Genomic DNA, 21,824 nt, shown 5'->3' on the forward strand with positions numbered 1-21,824 from the left:
TAATATTTTTTGCAGCAGCCTCCGAATATAGCTTGGACATCGGTTCAATATGGAAATCTATGTTATAGATCCTCTTTTTACTATGCGGACGCAGTTAAATCCTACTTGGCTTAGGAGCCTTATGTGGGGGTAATACTTCAATGAAATTTCCAGTACATTGTGACCTATGTATATTACACATATCTACATATTTCTGCTCCGTACACATTTTCAGAGGTGTACATGCATGTTTTTCTTTCCATCTAGTATGCAATAAATAGATAAATAAATAAGGCAATAAAAAAGACAGCTAATAACGAAGTGCATTGCACCTTGCTTGTACCTCTTTACATACAAGTATACATATCTGTCCAGCCGCCTAGAAATATGCACTTATTTACATGTAGTATATGTATATGTATAAGTTGAGGGTAGGTGCACCAACGTCAAGCACTAGGACAGACGGTTTAGTGCTTTCGAGTCTTTTTACCTTCCACCGGATATAATTGTGTAACGCTAACCACAATATTGAAATGTATGGAAATACACATACATGCATACATGTATACATACGTATAAAGGCATAGACTTTGCCAAGTACATATATACTATGGAAAGTACGAGAATGGATTACATTGTGAATGCATATTAAAATAATTAAAAATATTTCCCAAGCAGTGCTTGATGAATTGGAAATACTTTTACTATAATGATAGGCAAATACATACTTACAAAGTATAAATAATTTCTTAACAAGCGAACGAACCATGACTTGTGCAACGGTTTTCAGTTTTAGGTATCGTCTGATTCCTATGGAAAATGAACATTTAAATACGGAAATGAAATACTCAAAGCTTTTGGTTTGCTGGCATAGAACAGTTTTTAAATATGTACATACATGCAGAGTTTCCCCAGTCTTGAAAAAAATAATGAGTTTAACATGTGACATTTTACTGAATTGCCTTTTCTTGTAGCAGCATCTCTGAGAATTTTTATTTTAAGTTTTTCCAAACTATTCGACGCAATGTTTTCGTAGACTTATATTTGAAATTATTTAATTTGATATCAGATCCACTTTCAACATAAACTCACAGCGCTTTTGCAATACTCGGCTGGGTGTTAGACTAAACCAATTTATCCAGAGATAAATATACTTATATCCGTTTTTCTAAGGTAGTGCCCAAGGTCTAAAAATATTCAATTATATTCATGGTAAAAAAAAACTTTTTTTGCGAATTTATTTCTTAAATATGGACGGAGCAATTTTATTCGCACCTTTTGTACATTATTGAGAACACTTTTGACAATATAGGGTAATCTCTTTTCGTCACTTTTTAGTTTATAAATTTTAGACGCGCTTTTTCAAAACTTCCGTGTTTACTGTCATCTCAGAACTTTTTAACCGATTCATTTCAAACTTTGTACACATTTTTGACATATGAAAAACCTCCCCCTGTTTTTAAATTTTTGTTTTTTTTACGTTAAGGGTGTTTTCCACCCACAAAATGGCGGAATTTTTTAGTGGAAAATAACAGTTTTCTCCTTAAATTGCCGCCAACATTTCTTAAATGAAAAAAAAATTATCAGAGAACGATGGGGGGATTTGATTATAATTTGACAAATTTTATTTTGTTTTTTATTTTCGTATAATTTCCAGCCGAGTTATGGTGAACACCGCAAAGTGTTTTTTTCTCAAGAAGCTCTGTTACCGGCTTATGCTTCAATACTTCTGCATGAAAGAATTACCCTAGATTGTCAAAAGCGTGGTCAATAATGTACAAAGGGTTGGAATAAAATTACTCAATCTATATTTAAGAAATAAATTTGCAAACATGTCTTTTTTTACCTTAAAACTTTTTACTTGAATTTACTTGACAATAGTCACTAAAGCTAGTAAGTTTCGGTGTGTGGTTTAAAAATGCAAAAATAGCAAATCTATTCTAACACACTTGATTGAATTTATGAACCACGTACCATTACGTTCTAGCGAACATAAGCCTTCGGATGTTATACATAGTAGGTTGCCTTTTTTATTTCGAGATTACAGAACAAAAAGAAATAATAATCGACGAAGATTGCTTTATTGTTTTTCAAACTATTCTCTTTTTCATGCATTTGAACTAATTATCAAAGAATTTTTGCCATTCTGATGGAGGTATCCCCGAAGCATGCGTTCGGAACGCATCAACCGCCCTTTTAGGTGTCGAATAACATTGAGCTCTAAGTTTTTTTTTTTTCGTAAGAAAAAAAAAAACAAGTCATTTGGTACCAAGTCAAGAGGACTGCTATTCAAATTGATATTTTAAGTGTTTCAGCCGATAGTGCGATGTGAGGGATTATCGCATTATCGTGGTGAGGAGCGATCCGTCTTCGGTGGTTGTCTTACTCGATTTCTTTAAAGGCAGCTGTGCTGGTTATATGCTACTCAAAACTTACTATTATGCGTTTCTCTTGCGGTATTTAAAGTTTTTCCCAAAAAAATAGGCAACCATTTATTAGGAAGTGATTGGGCTTGAAACCCTCATACAGTAGACTGCTGTTTACTTTCATGCTCATATGCTTAAATCCAAGATCCATCCCCTGTGACGATGTCAAAAACGTGTTTCGAAGCACCAACTCAACCAATCAGCAGAGGTAGTTTTTGGAGCGATTGACAAATTGTTGTTGATCAAACAAAAAAAAAAACAAAAAACCAAGACAACCACAATTTGTCTACAATCTTATGTTCATGCAGTAGTTAATGTGGTATAGTCCCTCTAGTCGTCTCAATAATAATAATAATAGGCCGCATGACGATCTAGCGCTATCAGCTTGTGTACAGCAAAATTCGTTTTGGAGTGATTGATTTTGTTGAACATACCATCGATAAACAGATCTTCCTGAGGGAGTTTTACCGCCAAAAATAGATTTAAGTTCATCGATACACTATTGCTGCAATAATTTACGAATATCTTAAGTTACTGTAAAAGTTCCCTTATGTGAAAGCTTTCAGATTGCAACACTAGCTACGCCAAATGCCAAAATATAAAAGGCAGCCTACGTGTTCTCTGACATTATAAAACTGAATCTCTCGACTCTCATGCTTGATCTCTTTCCTTTCATCAAATATTTTCTCAGCTTTGTAATAGAACTCAGCGATTGATATTTAATGATGCTCTTTCAGATGCAATTAATGTCTCTTACGTGTTCCACAATGTAGTCATCTTGGGCCGATTATTTTCATGTCATTTATTCTCTTTAGTAATAGAACATTACGACAGAAAGATTAAAGAAAATCGTATGCTTTGACTGGTGAAACTAAATTATTTGAATGAATATTTTATAAAAATGATTTGTCATTGAATCTCAAAAGAGGAAAGACGATGCCCTTTTCTCAGTAGATCTCTGCATCTCAATTTTTTGTAATAAAAACTGTAGAGCAAACTTAAGCTTTGATGATTTGCAAATTAGTATGGACCCTAATTAATTTCAGTTTTCATATTGATACCATGATTTTGAAAGCAAAAGGTGATTTTAGTTTTATTAAACGCTGGTCTAAATAATTTAAAAGTCCGCATTAACCTTTCTTTTTACAACGTTGTTTCGGCCAATATTGGAACATGGCTTTGTGGTATGTAACCCCTACCCAATTCATTTTGAAAAGTTAGAGTCTGTTCAAAATCAATTTTGACTTTTCACTTTAAAAAATTTCCGCTGGAATTCCAGGTTAGTCTACCTCTATATTCTTAGAAATTATAAACTTACCAACTCTTACTAGGCGTAGAGAAATACTTGGTATATTATTCTTATTAAAAGTCCTGAATGGAACAGTTTGCAGTTCTTTTCTCTTGTCTGAAGGACCGTTCCACTTTTCGTGGCAGTTTAGACTATTACTGTTCAAGTCTTCTTGACCAAATTGTGAACTACATACATGCACGTTTCTGCCGCATATATTATGAATTTGAATCTCACTCCTGCACATTTGATTTGTCTGACTCTAAATTAAAAATTCTACTTTCTCTTAATAAATAAGATCGCAGCAATTCGTTCTAACGTAATTTTAAATCTTAGCTGTAAAATGTTCGTTTCTGTAATTGAAAACTCCAAGCTTAAAAAATTATGTTGCCTTTCATGACATGGCCAACGCCCCTCACATCGCCTGGATGAGAGTAATAGTTGGGTTATTATTATTAGGGAAATTAGATAAATACCACAAGTTGACAGATTAAACATGTTGTGGCCAAAGAAATATCTCACATATATTTAGGTAGATAGCCATAATCGGTTAAAAGTTTATAGAAAAGTCGAAATCATGATATAGGGCTAGATAATATTTGAACCTATTTACTTTGGACATTCAACTAAAGTAGGCTTGTGAATATGTTATCACATTTTTATATTGACTGATATGTATATTCGACGAAAAGCTTAGTCTAGTTTTGGAAATAATTATATAGAGTATATGAGGGTAGGAGTACACGCTATAAAGCCAACCGGAAGTTTTAAAACAATTATCTGTTATGAATGTGATACCAGGGGAAGTACGTATATGACCACTCTTCGGATCTTGGTTATAATAAGTATAAGTAAAATATGCCCTTTGAATTCAATTCAGATATAATATATCTTGATATTAATCGAAAGGTACTGAGATATGGAGGGCTTGAAAAGTTATAGTCTAATTGCGGCAGTTTTTAGATTAGAGATGCCATAACTTGAGGAACACTTTTATTTCGACAGCTTCATTTTTGATTTATTTATTTTCAGGTGACAAAATCAGATAGAATTTTGTTTTTTTGTTTTTAAGTGATATAACTTTATATCTTTTCTTGAAACAGTATTTAGTCGGGATGAACAACAGTATGTTTTCACCCATATTCAATGAATCTTCTCAGATTGTCAAGGAATACCTTAGATCAAGATATCCTATCGCTTACATATACATACTAGATTCTGTCGACTCGTCATGTTATCATTTTGATATATGTTGTGTATAACAATATACTTGTATATCACGATTAGTTTCAGGTGTTAGAAGGAACCGTCATATGAGTAAAAACATTATATCGTTCGTAAAATGTTGCAAGAGTATAAACATTTTAGGGTCATGATATCTTTTCCCGTGGTCTGTCTGTTGTAGTTAGACAGTTTGACCTTCCCCTAATCCCAACAACAGTTAATGTACTATACGTCCATTAATAAAATTCAGAAATATTAATTTGTATCACTGCTGAAATTTGCTTTAATTGTAGTTCTATACATAATAAATAAAGGTTCTAAAATCAGTCTGTTTTACTTTAATGAGATATGTGTGATATAAGCACAATCAAAGGGGCTAAACTTAATATTTATATTGGTTACATGAGGAACATCCGATCAAATAATCGGAAGTCACTTCATCAAAGAAGTAGACATTTTGATTATTGTTGTTGTAACGGTAGAATTCAGTCGAGTTGACAGTTCTTGGCCGGGTAAAAGATTCGGGTCCGTTCCTGTTACGTAGACCCACTGTCGTGGGAATGGTACACATTTTGATCAATATAAATTGTTTATAGACAAATGGAAAGACCAAATCGCTGAAGTCGCTGATTCCAAACATTTTTCGAAAGATAATGCCACACATTGACCGCAATATGGTATTCATAGACCAATTTATATAAATTATTATACTATATATCAACATGTTGAAAGACTATTATTCAAGTAGCTTACTTAAGAAGAGTCTTAACTTCATATACATTATGACAAAAATCAACACGATAGTGAAATTCTAATTTACCTTCAAAAACATGTATTTTGCTAAGTAGGATTGTCCTGAATTAGTATGCCAAATATGAGCGCGTTTTGTCAACCAGTTTGTTTACAGCAGCTGCTTAAGACGGTACACCTCAGAAGCGCGTTGAGATTTTTTCGATGGATAAAAATATCGATCAAAGAATTTGTCTTAAGTTGTGTGTGCGGAACTATTGGAAATGTTGAAAAGGCTTACGGTGATTCAGTTGTAACAAAATCACAAGCCTACGAGTGATACAAAGTCTTCAAAAAACGGTCGATAGATCGTTGAAGACGTGCCTCGCTCGACCTCTTCAACTGATGAAACATAAAAAACGTGAAGAATGTGGTACATGAAAATTATCAGGCAAGTGCTAGAGAGATGGCAAGAGAGCTTGACATCTCTCGATAGTCCGTTCGAATGATTTTGGTGGATATTTTGGGTGTAAAACGCGAAATTTCTCGACTCGTCCCGATAAAGCTTAATTTTTTCTTCCAAAAAGAGTACCGTAAACATGTCTTTTGGTACGTGCGTGATCCGGATCCCACATTCGTGGAGAGCAGGACAAGCGAATTCGACATGCAAACAAGTCAACAATCATCGAAATAGAATCCGTTTTCAGTCGATCGATGAAATAAAACAAAATTCGCTGAAGGACTTCTCAAAAAGTGCTTATGAAAAGTGTTTCTAGGTCGTTGGTATAAGTTGTTATTTTTTGGGGGATTTCTTGGAAATCGACCAATTATATGTTGATGAATATTTAATTTTTTTCCTTTTATTTAAACTTTTTAGGTACTATTGGTCAGAATGTAGAAGTTATGTAAATACCAACTATTTAATTATTCTTAATGCGGACGGACAGACAGTCACCCGAATTTCCACTCCTTTCGTTATCCTTATCATTTGTACAATATAGATTTAGAAACTTTAGATTTACCGATCAAGTTCAAGTCCACTATAGCATAAAGCTGCTCTGCAACCTTACCGATCGATATCAAGATAAAATATTTATACCCTTTAATAAATGAATATGAATAAAATGTAGCTGGAAGGAAGGCAAAATATATCCAATTCGATTACTTACTTATGGAACTCAAGCCATTTCTGACTAACTGCCAATTCTCTTTACGAACATCAATATATTAAAAATTAAAATATCCGTTAATAGTATATAATTATTAAAATTTGTATTTAAACCTTGGCATTTCAACTTCAAAGTTTAGGAAATAAATATTTAATGTATTCTAATCGTGGTCCAAATATATTTTTGCAGGTTGGCAGCGGCTCAGGAAGCGGCGCTAGCAGGGCATCAACAGGGCTCCACAAGCGGGGGGCACTCGGGTCGAAGGGGAGCCCATCGCTTAGCTGATAGAATGGGTGGCCCAAAGAAAGACGACACACCACCCGGTGGTGGTCCAACATCATTATTTATCCTCACCGAGGATAATCCAATTAGAAAATACACACGATTCATCATTGAATGGCCGCCCTTCGAGTATGCTGTGTTATTGACAATCATTGCCAACTGTGTTGTGTTGGCTTTAGAAGAACATTTGCCTGGGAGTGATAAAACAGTATTGGCGCTGAAACTGGTGAGTTAAGTTCCACCTAGAAAATTGTAAATTCACGCTTTGAATTGCGAACTTTTCAACGGTGGATATAATTGTTATTAATTTTACAATGATTTAAAAATAAATACACAACATCTATTTTTACGAATCTAGGAAAAAACGGAGACCTATTTTTTATGCATTTTCTGTGTAGAAGCATCGCTCAAGATCCTTGCCCTAGGGCTTGTTCTGCATAAACACTCCTACCTCAGGAATATTTGGAACATCATGGATTTTATCGTCGTAGTAACGGGGTAAATATTTTGATTTCATTCCGAACACTTGCATAAAATACCTATTGTTGTTGTTGCTGTTTCATCAAATACTAAAGTCCTTGGCGATGGGTTTTTTGAATGGATCGCACACGATCTTTACAACATTTACAACATCTGTATATAAGTAATATTACCCAATAACACGTAAAATATTCACCATTATTTATTATCATCACTCATAATGATAAGCATGTTCTATTGTTGATGCATTGCCTGTTTCTTGCCACTATTTTCTTTTTCGGTTCACAACTCAATGCACTTATTCGGTCAGGAATGAACGAAGTTATGCTTGTAACTTGCCTATAAAACTTGAAACACTACAAATATAATATATATAAGTCATTGTGGGGAAATATTTTATATTCCTCTCTCCCTCAATCATAGATCGTTTAGTGAGTATTGTTCTTCTACAATTAAGTCTCAAAGTACAGCAATATTCAATACACTTCTTTGGGTTATATTATATATGAAAAGTCTTTCACATAAAATTTAATATAATTTGTTGAAAAAGCCGAATTTTAGACGTTTCTCTGCAGCAGTGTTGAAATATGCTAATTGAATGATTATGGATATTATGTGAGACATATCTAACTATTACACACATTTTCCATTATTTTCTTACGTCCTCAATGGAACGTTCTTTTTTGGGGGTTTAAAAAAGTTCGAAAAGAAACTCGGGATGCATAATCTTTTTGAAGTTCATCAATTTCAGAAACGTTACCTTAGCATCGAACGAGTGCGTTTTAACTGCAAATAAGACTTGAAGTTATATGGTGTACCAAGTTATCCAAAGAATACGCCCAAAGTCCGCAAAAAGTTACTAAGGCCATAAATATCTATTAATAGCAACATTTTGAGCTTCACCTAAGTTCTAGCCAACTCATTTCCAGTAGCAACTGAGAATATAGTATATCCGAAAACATTTTTGATATTCCAATTATTACTATAAAGGCATTAATATACACAAGTCTCATGCAAAATCACTCAATTTAATCTATGTATTATCTACGCTTCTCTTCCACCTTATTTTCAATTTTATAAATAAACATATTTATTACAACTATATTGTGTGTATGTATGTACACTTGATTGTGTTTGAAAAAATTAACTTTCGGTTTTTGTTTTGGTTATTATTTTTCTTTGTAATTTTTTTTGCCAATTATTTATTTTACAACTGCAAAAAACGTGACGTTATTATTGCCAAATTCAAAACCCCAAACACCATTGCACACAAATATGCTGCTGATCGATGCTAATCTACCAACTAAATACGTACAAACTCTTGCACGCCATTAAAATATAAAAACAAAAAATAATAATAATAATTGCAATGCATGCATGACCACCATTGTATCTGTCTCTTATACACATCTAGATGTGTATAAGAGACAGCAAATATGCTGCTGATCGATGCTAATCTACCAACTAAATACGTACAAACTCTTGCACGCCATTAAAATATAAAAACAAAAAATAATAATAATAATTGCAATGCATGCATGACCAYCATTGTATGTGGGTGTGTGCGCACGTGTGCCTGGGCGTGTGGTGGGTATGTAGCGCTATGACGATCTTCGCCGAGGCCAATATAGATGTCGATCTGCGTATGTTGCGGTCGTTTCGGGTACTCCGGCCACTCAAACTCGTTTCAAGAATTCCAAGTAAGCCTTCTAGCGTACGTGTACATATACATAGTTATCAACTGAAACGTACTCACATACTATATTCGTAGGCCAGAACATAGCAATTTACTTAGATAACATAATTAGAAGAATACATATTTAAGTGAAAGTTTATTCAATTTCTTGTAGAGAAATTCTAGTGCTGAGTTAGAAAAATATTTTCTTAGCTAAATTTATCTATGTCTATGTGGTTATAAAATTTAAACCATCCGGACGAAAATAGTTCGCAAGCATTAAATATCCATGGAGCAATGTGTTCAAAGATGTCAACTCGCGTTTTGTGCTAGATTTTAAGCAAATACGGTACGGTATGTAACTTTGAGTGTTAATATGGTAATTGGAGAAGAATTTAATATAGCATATTCCACCCGGTAGGTCAACATCAAACGCAATTCAATCCCTTGTTTGATTGCGAACCGAAACAATACATTTTTGAGATGGTGCCTAACGGTAATTAATACCATTACCACATGCCTACGTGTCCAAAGTATTGGAAAAACACCAAATATCGGATTAAGCTGAAATTAGGAAGAATATATCATTGCGACGGGAAGATGCTAATACTTGGCGGTATAAATTAAATTAAACGATTAATGATGAATGATGACAGTATCTATAACCGCTTGTACCATAACATGAATATCACACCGAATACTTTGAGATCTTGAGTGTTTTCGTCCATTCAACATGATCCAGCCAGAGTAGCCACTTTCTTTAATGCTGAACTATGTCTTTGTCGTCGTATAGCTTGTACTGCTAATTGTTCCATCAACTGCCGCATATAGCAGAATGGGAATAACGAGTGTCTTATAGAGTTTAGTTTTCGTTCGTTGAAAGGGGACTTCAATTCTCAATTACCTACTCAGTCCAAAGTAGCTCCTCTTGGCAAGGGTTATTCTGAGTTAGATTTCAATTGTTATTGTTGTTAATACTGATTCCAAGATAGACGAAATTATCCCCGACTTCGAAGCTACGACTATCAACATTGAAGTGGATGCCCAGTCACGAGTGCGACGACTGTTTATTTGATGACAGGCGATATTTCGTCTTGACCTTGTTTACTACTAGATCTATTTTCTTCGCCTCCTTATCCATTCTGCAGAAAGCAGAACTAACAGCGCGGTTGTTGAGGCCAATGATATGAATACCATCGGCGTACGCCAGCAGCTGTACACTCCTATAAACCTTCCTTCCCCAGTTAATTAATTCCTCTAAGAGCATATTGAAGAAATCGCATGAAGACCATATTAGTTTTGAGGCAGTACCAATTTCAGATATCGCGGCATAAAGGCAGCTCCTTTTCGTGCTGCAAAAAACAGCTTTAAAATCTCTTTTCACGGGTCATTTCCAAGATTTGGCGCGTTGCGCTAGGCTTAATATTATGCTGATAAGATCCAAACCGTTTGTTGATGGTGGGTATAATCATTACTCAATACGCTTGTTAAAACCTTATATGCGATGTTGATGATACTCATTTCACGGTAGTTGGAGCAGATTTTGTGGATTGGGCAGAGCACACTTAAATTCCAATAATCGGGCACGCTTTCGCCAGACCATATTCTACAAAGAAACTTGTTTGAAGAGCTTGAGCGGCTTTCGCCGCTTTATTGTTCTTGATACGGGTAATTTTTATTCGAACTTCTTCTTCAACTACAAGGGGTGTTCCAAAGTAAACAGGAATCTAGCGCCCCCTGGAGGAGCCATCTATATGTCGACTGATGCGTTAGAATATGCCATCTTTATCGATTGCCCAGTGAGAATTTCATGACATTTCATAGATTGGAAGTGAAGTTATTAAGTATCCGTATGTTTGTGTTATCGGTGCTACACCAAAAACTGAGCTTCGAAGAACGAGCCAATTTCTTTTAAATTTGGTAAAACGTTTACCGAAACGTTTCAATTGATAAAACAGTTTACGGCGATGATTGGCTATTCCGTAGCAGAGTGCACGAGTGGTTTCAACGTTTTTAAAGTGTCGTCAGGACATACATAATTGACGATCAACATTTGGGCCAATCAAAATCCGTGGTCACCGGAAATTGCATCTAAACTGTGCGTGAACTCATCAAAAATCAACCGAAATCCTCATTCAAATTCATAGAAATTGAATTGAACATCTCCAAAACATCGATTTATCGCATACCGAACATTTTGGTTAACGAAAGGTGTGTGCACGTTTGTTCCGCCCAAATTGATTGACGAAAAAAATCCAACAATCGAAGGACGATTGTGACCGATTATTTGACCATAAATCACATTTTAATTATTAAGCACGAAAAAATGCATTTGCATTTGCGCATGAAAGGAAAGCGTTATTCAGACGTAGAGGCCATTCAAAAGGACACCGGGCATACTGGCGGCCATACCGGCCAACGAGCTAAAACATTCATTCGTATTGAAGCAGAAGGAGACTATTTTGAATAAAATAAATTGCTTTTGCCGAAAAGCAACATGTGTTCTGTTTTTTTTTTTAAATCATGTTTACTTTGGAACACACCTTGTATGATATATGCAGTTAGAAATAATAGCGAACTTAGTATTTACGCAATTTAGTTATCCTTTCTGTCATAAATGAACATTTTCTCTGAGGTATGATCGCTTGACCTTTGCTGGACATTTTTTTATATTTAGCTCAGTGTAACTTATTTAAATTTATAGTTTTATTTTTTAAGTTGAGCTTTAAGCCTTCCTAAAAGCTTTTAAAAATGCTTTTAATATAAGGTGCTAATTGGTTTAGTTTTTTTGCCTACTGATGATATTAGAATTTTTGTCCAAAATGAAAACTAACACGAAAAGGTTTCTTAACGGAGTTTTTAGGAATTTATCCACATAAAGTAAACAGCTGCTGACTTTTATAAAGAATTTTTTTTTTTAAATCAAATCTGCAAATGCTTTCTACCTCAAAAATATCTTATTTCAAAATACGTCGAAATATACTCCAAATTCTTTAATATTTTCCCAACTATGTTTTAAAATAGCATTTGTTGGAAAGCGATTAAAATTATATTTTTTTGTCTAATCGTACATAATTTTAGTTACATATATGTCTGTCTCTTTGAACCATTGCTCAGATATCATGTATTAGACATGAAGCGTGCTCGAACGAAAATTTATAGATATTTTTTAGATTCTCCAAAATTGTAACTACATTAGCATAAACACACAGAGGCCAGAGATATAACTTATAGTGGATCATATTATATATTATAGAAATAATTAAATAAGCACATATATTTACACATGTAAAACAAAACTGACTGTCTATCGTAAAATTGTCGCTAAACTTATCTGTGTGCTCGGCAGTGGGTAAGCAAAAAAGTAGTTCTCCAAAAGACACCTAGATATTTAGCACTAACTGTAGATCAGGTATATAGAAAATGTTGTGGTAGTGAAACGTCTATAATAAAACGCGGCTTTAGTTTTAAATATGACGAATGTATAAGCGTGCGAGAGTGTGTGTAGCAAATTTAATATAATAGAAGTAGAAATTTAGTTAATTATTATGAATTTTAGTTTCGAAGTTTAAGTTCCTTGAACAGTGTTTCAACACCACCACACGGCACATTTAAATACTCCCTACACGATTATACTATACTATGTACAACAAGAGAGTGGAAATACTATGGTTTGATTCATATTAAAGCCGATCATATTTGGTGCGATTCCAAATGTTGACAGGTTTTACATATTTATATCAATGCTAACTTGCTATAACGGTACAGTACTGTAAGCTCTCTACAATTAATTGTCAGCCGTATTCCTGTTCGGTCAGTGACAGTTGCGCTAATGTTGTTCAATATTTTATTGCGCCTAGCTTTTCTGGCTTTATTGCGATTTGGCTTACTTATTCGGAATTAAAAATATATCAATAGCATCCTTACTTTCTTTCCAGTTTCTTAAACATAGTTATTCTAGTAATAATGATATTTGCGAACATATGGTAACTTACTGATATCTCGACTTACACGCTTCGCATGTCCATACTTACACAATTTACACTAAAGGTAATGCTAAATGTAATGCTAACATTTAAGGGAAGAATATTTCCTATAAACTGACTCAACAGGCAACAAATGGATTGTTGCAATTACTAAATTTAGTTTATTGACTTTTGCTGTTGTCAGGTTACTTTCTATATATAAAGCAAATTTGCGCGATTTCACTGCTAAAAAAATCTAATTGCCATATTTTCGAACTGAATTCTGCAGTTTTGCTTTTGAAATGAAGTAATTTGACGACAGTCTCCTGCTTTGGTTCCTTTTCGTGTGTGTGGATTATCAATATAACTGTAAAAAATTCAGTATTAAAAAATATGTTTCATTATGCAAATACTTGTATATTCATTCAAGTTCACAAAGTAATCTAAAAAATCGTGTATTCGTAGACGTTGTGATCCTATTAACCTAGATATATACATATACATACATACATATGTATATTGTTGTATAAATAATTTTCATTTGGCAAACAATTTATGTGCTTTTTAGACTCTCATTTCTCGTAATTTAGCTCATATATATAATATAAAAGTTTTCTTTGTTTGTAAATCAGTAATTTTAAATAATCGCTCACCAAATTGTGTTTTATGTCTGTATGTGGTATATTCATTGTTGATTTTCCTCACCATCCCAAAGCCATAGGTGTGTTCAAAAGAACATTGAATCAAAAACGAAAACTCACGATGCACTCTACATTTGATTTTAGTTGAAAATTTTGTACAAATTGAAAATACTCGTTTAGTATATATGCATATATATTTAAATTTGCAATATTTATTAATTTATATGTTGTTCTTTTATATCCTCCTTTGCCACTATATACATAATTCATTTGCTACTAAACACAACTTATGCCATGCCATACAATCGGAACATTTTGCCAAATAAAAATTATCTCTTTGAAACAAAATTCCACTAAAATCTAAAATTCACTTGAACACTAAATCAAAAATCAAAATACATAAACAAAACTTAACAATTTCCAATTAAAAACAACAAAACACTTGCATATTCGAAACAATATCAGATTTATGGCACTGCTCCCACAAAAATGGATTGAGGTAGATCTAAAAACATTAAGGGCTATACGTGTGCTAAGGCCCTTAAAATTAGTCTCTGGAATTCCTAGTGAGTAGTTTCATTAGTTGTAAGCGCTAATGTTCTAACGTTTAAATATTTAACCTTGTAGTAGTTTTAATATACTCGTTTTTATAAATATTCCATACAAATATAATTTCTTCCAAGTTTAGTTGAGTTTAGTTTAGTCGATTTGTTTTAGCTAAATGTTGTACAATTTCGAATATAAAGTTTAGCTGAAATTAAAAAAATAGCTAGAAACAGTTTTATTATGTTTAAAGTTTGCTTGCGATAAGTAATGAAATATGCTTCCAGAATACGGTCCAAACCCGCGATACCTACATACCATTGTATATACATATGTAACTTTGTTTCTATGAATGTTTCAGCCTAAGATTTTGTGAGCAAATTGTGGAAATATTTCTACAAATTGTAAAAATAAAAATAAAAAAAGAACAATTTTTAATAAACTTCGAGTAAAAAATAAACTGATAACAACTTCAATATACTGATCAAATTCCATAAACTCGAACAAGCTCTAATCGAAGCCATATTTCTTTACTATTCACACTTAAGTTAATAGTGTTTCTAGAAATATATTATCGATTTTTAGTTTTATTGAACTTGCTGTTTTTTAGCGTCATTATTAATTTCCAAATTTTCTTTAAATAAATTATGAAATTTTCCCATCTCTAATATAACATTTCCATTCCACATGGTAAATTGTTACACAACTTTACTGCTGCTTCACACCGATGTGCTGCTTGATATTCGGGACGACGTGGAAACGCAGGTCTACAAGTAGTTTTAAAATCCATTATAAAGGCTATGGCGCCGTTGCTTCAAATTGGACTTTTAGTCTTGTTTGCGATCGTTATATTTGCAATCATCGGACTCGAGTTCTATTCGGGTGCCCTGCATAAAACTTGTTATAGTTTGGAAGATCTAAGTAAGTACACGGATGGTTTTATTAATATCTTTTCCTAGTTAAAAAGGCGAAATAATGTTTATGTATACCAAATACATCTTGACTCAAAAATCTAATCAACTGAAAAGAAAGTATGGTAAGTTTCGGTTTTTCCATTGAAAGTAATTCGGAACCAAATGTGTCTATCCTAAAGATATCTAACTCGCTAGGCTCGCAACTTTAGACATCGAAAAAAAAATCTAGAATTAGGAGGTTAGATCATAAGGATCCAATTTAATTGAAAGATCAGTATTGCAAAGATACTGTGATCAAGATAAATTTTGGTATATCAAAAGCTTCGAAAATCGTACTAATTAAGCTTCTAAAGGTCGTACGACAAACGGCAAAGGACGAAAGAAGTGCTCATAATATACCTGTTTATTAACCAAGATCTAATTTGCCTTTCGAATTTACGAAATTTCAAAATTTTCCGAATACCTGGTTAAGGAATCTTTGGGCATGATCGTCGCCTAAATATGATCAAATCTTTTTGCTATTTTCTAAATAATGATTTCATAGTCTTCATTTCATCAAAAAGTATAGTTTCAACCTTAACCGGAAAAAAGTCCTTACCTTATATACTCATAAACATAAACATGATAGGCTAAACGAAATCATTTGGCAACCAATAAGACCAGAACTGCGAACGAATTATGGAGAGGAGTTGAAAATAACAATTGGTAAATATGGCATCTGAAAAAGGAGTATGAAACTTAGAGCGAGCAAGATAAACTCATTTCTTTTGAAATAAATTTGGTACCATAAAACGTCACTAAATTTATTACTTAATAAGTTTAGTGAACTTATCTTACATACGGATATTAAGATTTTTTGCAGACTATTTAGCCTTGAAATGTGATAATATTTTATGTACATGTTTCATGTTTATCTGCTTTTTACTTCCTTTACTTGTAGGAAGGTCCGTTAAGGAAGGCGAATCAGAGACGCCCTGCTACTCGGATAATGCGTCGATGAAAGCGGCTGGTTCTTTCTCATGTGATTATAACACGAGTATGTGTTTGGATAAATGGGAAGGGCCAAATTGGGGCATTACTAGTTTTGATAATATCGGCTTTGCCATGTTGACTGTGTTCCAATGTATCACAATGGAGGGCTGGACAGCAATACTGTATTGGGTAAATTAAATTGAATATCTAAAAAAATAGAAAATAAAACAATCATACTTGTATAAAACAAACGCTAGAAATACACACGTATTTACGTATCGTCACAATTTGTATGTCTTCCCCATATTTGTAATTAACCGCTGCTAAATCTTAATGAAATGCTATGCAAATTTTAGTGTTCACTACAATGCAAAATATTCAAGACAATTAGTTATACATTTGATTTGAAGCTACTCTCATCATATTAAATCAATATTGATCAGTGTTTTGTCAAAAAGTAAATATATGGTAAGAATTGCCTCTATGCATTTGCTCCATTACTACACTCTCCGTATTTGTACGCATCTAAAATCTGCAGCTGTAAATTTCTCCAATTGAGTTTATTGTGCGTCTTCGTCCGTTTTCTATTGCACTTTCCATTTCTAATTAATTTGGTGTCGTTAGGCTGCAAAATATTATAGAAGCAACCCCACTTTCTCTGAATGCCCTTTACTCTTCGATGTGTGTATATCTATGTCCAAACTTCTCCTATATTTCTATTTAAATACAATATAAGGACCGGAGTAAGGCTTTCATCGACTTTATTACATATATTCTTAGTTTATCGTACATTTTAGAATGTGTGGTAACTTCACCGTTATTACACTTTTTATTCCAAAATTGACAGCAGTCTTTCCCGGTTCTTGCTGTATGTATTTTAAATAAATTTTTAAATTCTTAATTAGTGGATAATGATTTACCTAATACAGAATTGCCTATCATATATGATAGTGAGCTACAGATGAAGGTGAATGCTGTTTGTGTAAACTTCTATCATAGTTGTATGTAATTTTTAGATGCACTTTTTTCGACTAAACATACACTCATTAAATAAGACTTTCCCTTTGATGCATTCTGTGGCGAATAACATAATTTCAATGTTTATCCATTATTTTATTTTTAGCCTTGCTCAAGTACAAAAACTTAAAGATATGTAAATATATAGATAACAGTCAAGAATATCAATAAAATTGGCAGTTTACTTAAATTTGTTAACCTTGCTATTGTGGTATTAAGTGTTAGAGTATCTCCTAGACATGCGTTCCGAAAGCAGCAACAGCCCTTTCAGGAGTAAAAAAAAACGTTAATCTCTTAGTTTATTTTTTACCTATGGGAATAAAAAGAAGGCATTTGGTTCTAAGTCAGGTCTATACTACGGTATTTAGTGTTCTAAAACGAAGTTGGTTCAGGCGATGTGTGAGAGCTCGCATAGCCGTGGTGACGAGTGATCCGTCTTTGGCGTCTTTGTGTAGTACTCAGAACTTACTGTTCTGCGTTGCTGTACTAGTATGGTTGTGATGTGTGCAGTTTTTCCAAAAAACCGGCAACCAATTTTTTGGAATTGTTTCGTGCCAGAACAACTTTTAAAGAATTCGGCTCTACTATCATATTTTATTATTTCTTTATAATAAGACCTATAACCAATCGACACGAGCATGTTTTTAAGCGATTGGCAGATCGTATGATATCCAACGTGTACAATTTTTTGTTTACGGTGAAATGTTCATCCAATATTGAACAGCATACGTCCTATTAATGGCACGGTCGTGGACGACCATCTTGCTATATCAGATTGCGCACAATATCAATAGTTTCCGGAACAACAAACTGATTTGAACAACACAGTCACACAGATAATGGCCCTTTAGATATAAAAAGATCATGACGGGAGCTTCAACTATTCTTCTGACAAGAAGGCTTCGTTCATAAGTCATTCCAAAAACGCTTAGTCATAATAATAATCAAGAAGTCCTAAATCTGTTCAAGACCATAAAAAATATACCTTATTGTTGCTTTATTTTATCTCTCATTCATTTTCGATAACCGGAATGCATCAAAGTCGAATTTCTTAGTGTGTGCTTGTATTATATTCTTTAGACTATCAATCTTCACATACTTGTATATTATATAAACTGTTCATTAACATAGTTCTTAAGTAATTACACACACAAGATTTTTACGTGAATTATTTTTTGATTCACAGCATTTTATGTTGAATACCATATGAAATTAATCGGAGAAATATAAATTTGGCTAATAACACAAATGCATTTCATACAAATAGTGGGCTAAATTCAAATAATTTTGTAGCAAAAACATTAAAAGTTAATTGACTCTAAACATTTTCAAGTTAATTTTTTCCTACACTGATAATAACAACTAATTGAATCCAAGTACATCTTTAAATAAATGTTTGTTGTATTCTTAATGGTGAGCCGTTCGTCTACAAGTTTTTTCTCTCCATAGCTTATTCGTAAGTGTACAAACCGTATATACGTACGTATGTATATAAGGAAATGCTTAGAAAAGCATTTTCCTTGTGTTATTTTCGTTTGTTGTAATTTTTTCTTTCGAATTGTATTTGCAATTTAACTAGTTTGATTATCCTTGCATTAATATATCTTCACCACGATTATTCTTGCAGACCAACGACGCTTTAGGTTCAGCATTTAATTGGATATATTTCGTGCCTCTTATAGTTATAGGCTCATTTTTTATGCTCAACTTAGTTCTCGGTGTCCTTAGCGGGTAAGTTGATTCTTCAAATACTGCAGTAAATCAGAGATTATCAAAATTTATATTATTTATTTTACATTCATTTATATGAATAAGTTAGTATTGATTGTTGCATATCTTTTCAAATAATTTTCTATTTTCTTTAATTTAACAATCTTTTCTAATTTATATGTTCTTTTGCTGTAATCTGAAACGTACCAAACCAAACCAAACAAAAAATTATTTTTGAATTGCTATAATGCCCGATAATATTTTGTGCAGTGAGTTTTCGAATGAACGTAATCGTGTCGAACGTCGCATGGAGTTTCAAAAATGCCGTTTTCGCACCATGTTTCAAACTGCCATGGTTTCATATCTCGATTGGATAACACAAGCAGGTTTTTGACATACCTTTTTTGTAAAACAAATAACAGTTATGACAGAAAGCGTTTTAAACCTAGTACCGCAAACACTACCACCACCATATACATACCCCCCAAAATATAGATTCAAAACATAATTAGAAAAGATGAAATACACCCGTCAGCAACGTTTATTCCTCACCACCAAAATTTGTTGTGCCAGCAGTACTTAACAAGCATCCAAATAATATACAAATATACAAATTATCTACTCGTACTTGTACTCATACTAACTATATAAACAGCTCCTATAAAGTTATGGTACATGAATTTAACTGATAGTATATTCATGCTAGTTGGTTTTAGTTCCAAGTGTATGCCAAAGAAGTAATCATTACTGGAAAATCTAAGTAACTCCTGAATCACTTTAACCAATACGTGTTTGTATGTATATGGAACCAGAGTTTTGAAATTCTTATTTTGAATATAGTCACTCCCGCAAATGTTAACCGTTAGAATACCAGTTTAATATCGATTAATTGAAAATATGTTTGAGATGCGGATTACTGAATGTGTTGCCAAAAGTTTTGTTTGTTTGTGCTGCAATGTGGATGTGTTATGCATTTTACGTAACGAAAAATAGTTTTCAAAAAGAAAAATATCCATAAATACACAAGGACTATAATTTTACATTTACATAAACTACACAAGCATTGACAATCCGAAATTACCGGCTACTTTTATACACTGAAATTTAAGCAATCTTAACAATAACAATAATTGCTAATAAGCACACTTTACAGTTAAGAGCGCACTTTGGAAATCCCTCTCATACAAATTAAAAACACTTGTACATTTAAAGCTATACACAAATATGCCCAGTTACTTTTGGAATACACCGTCATAAGCATATGCAGACATCACTCATTTTTATTAATGTTCTAGTAGTCTAGGTGATCTTGCCATAAACAGCTGTGAATGACGTGTTTATTTGAAGACAACAATTTTTGTACACAGAAATTATTTTACTAGAGAAGATAAGTTAATCGGCAAGTATGCATATCAAATAACTATTGAAATTACTGGATATTCCATCTTTATAAGTCAAATTTCAATTTCCATTTATAATTAATTTAATTAACTGAACTCGCAGCAGTTTATAGAGCTTCACAGTGAATATACAGAAAAATTTGTTTAATTTGTAATATCATAACTCTTGACTACCAAGGAACAAATTTCATTAAGATATTTTAATTATTCTCAAGTTATCATCATCCTGATCATCTATACATATATATATTTTGACTATATATACCCTGAAATTGTAAATATCACCCAAAATATCTAATTATTCATCAATAGTTATTTATCGCCTTCATAGTAATCGCCACCAGTTGCACTTATGACAACGGTCTTCTCAATCCTCGAAACATTTTTCATAACCACTTTTTGGGATGACCTGCAGCTCCTTCAGCGAATTTTGTTTTATCTCCTCAATCGCCTGAAAAAGTCTTACACGGAGAGGTTATTTCAGTTAGAGGAAAAAAAAAAAGAAATCACATGGAGCCAAATCCTGTGAATACGGTGGTTTACCGATGTTACTGATTGCATTTTTGGCCTTAAATTCGGTCACAATTGTGGCTCGATGAGATGGTGCGTTATCATCGTGTAAAACCAAGCAGAGAGACCTGTTTACGGTTTCAGCTTTATCGGGACGTGTCAAGCAAAAACGCGTTTCATACCAAAAAATTTTTACTAATATCATTAGAACGGACTCGCGGGAAATGTCGAGCTCTCTTGCCATCTCTCTAGCCCTTGAATGACGATTTTCACGCACCACATCTTTCACTTTTCTAATATTTTCTTCAGTTGAAGAGGTCGAATTTCGCCCAGTACGAGGCATGTCTTCAACGATCTCCCGATCGCCTTTGAAGGCTTTATACCACACCTAGGCTTTCAACACGCTATATATTTCTATTTTCATCAAAGTTATCGCTTGCACGGACGTTTCGTCATCCTGATCATTGATACTATATGTATATTACTCTATATATTATATATCTCGGTTAGTTTTAGGTGTTTCAAACAACCGTTCGGTAAACAAAACCATTATATTCTGTAGCTACAACAAGATAGTATAAAATGTATATATTTCCTTTTTACAGCAGGTTAACTTTTGAGCGGATCTGGTGAAAAAAAAAGTTAAAGAAGGGATCCTACAAACGAAAACGATTAAGTTTTCGCAACTTCGGCTGCTATGATTCACCTTCCATTCACTCTCATTACACATAGTTTTTACTGGAACACATGTAAAACGAACATTAACATATTCCCCCCCACTACACTTTCAGTGGTACACAACAACTTTTATTATTTAAATATATAACTTCGTTTTCCAGAAAAGTCTTTAAATGTGCAAAAACTAACCTATATAGGACAGCACACAGCGATTAACAGCCG

General features: G+C 33.3%; 1 protein-coding gene across 4 annotated transcripts in view; it reads left to right on the plus strand.

Annotated features, from left to right (window-relative positions):
* The window catches only part of LOC108977647 (voltage-dependent calcium channel type A subunit alpha-1), a 120,527-nt gene that overhangs the window by 19,833 nt on the left and 78,870 nt on the right, over positions 1-21,824 (plus strand). For 2 of the 4 annotated variants that reach the window (XM_018947427.1, XM_018947430.1), the window contains exons 2-8: positions 7,005-7,323; positions 7,456-7,595; positions 14,324-14,424; positions 15,167-15,322; positions 16,256-16,476; positions 18,932-19,035; positions 19,285-19,400. In XM_018947427.1, coding sequence (XP_018802972.1) covers positions 7,005-7,323; positions 7,456-7,595; positions 14,324-14,424; positions 15,167-15,322; positions 16,256-16,476; positions 18,932-19,035; positions 19,285-19,400 — 1,157 coding nt within the window. The remainder of the gene's footprint in view (positions 1-7,004; positions 7,324-7,455; positions 7,596-14,323; positions 14,425-15,166; positions 15,323-16,255; positions 16,477-18,931; positions 19,036-19,284; positions 19,401-21,824) is intronic. The other 2 variants (XM_018947428.1, XM_018947429.1) reach the window with 1 other exon arrangement.

The sequence above is a fragment of the Bactrocera latifrons genome, unplaced genomic scaffold (assembly GCF_001853355.1).
Source record: "Bactrocera latifrons isolate USDA-ARS-PBARC rearing strain unplaced genomic scaffold, ASM185335v1 scaffold_93, whole genome shotgun sequence".
NCBI lineage: Eukaryota > Metazoa > Arthropoda > Insecta > Diptera > Tephritidae > Bactrocera > Bactrocera latifrons.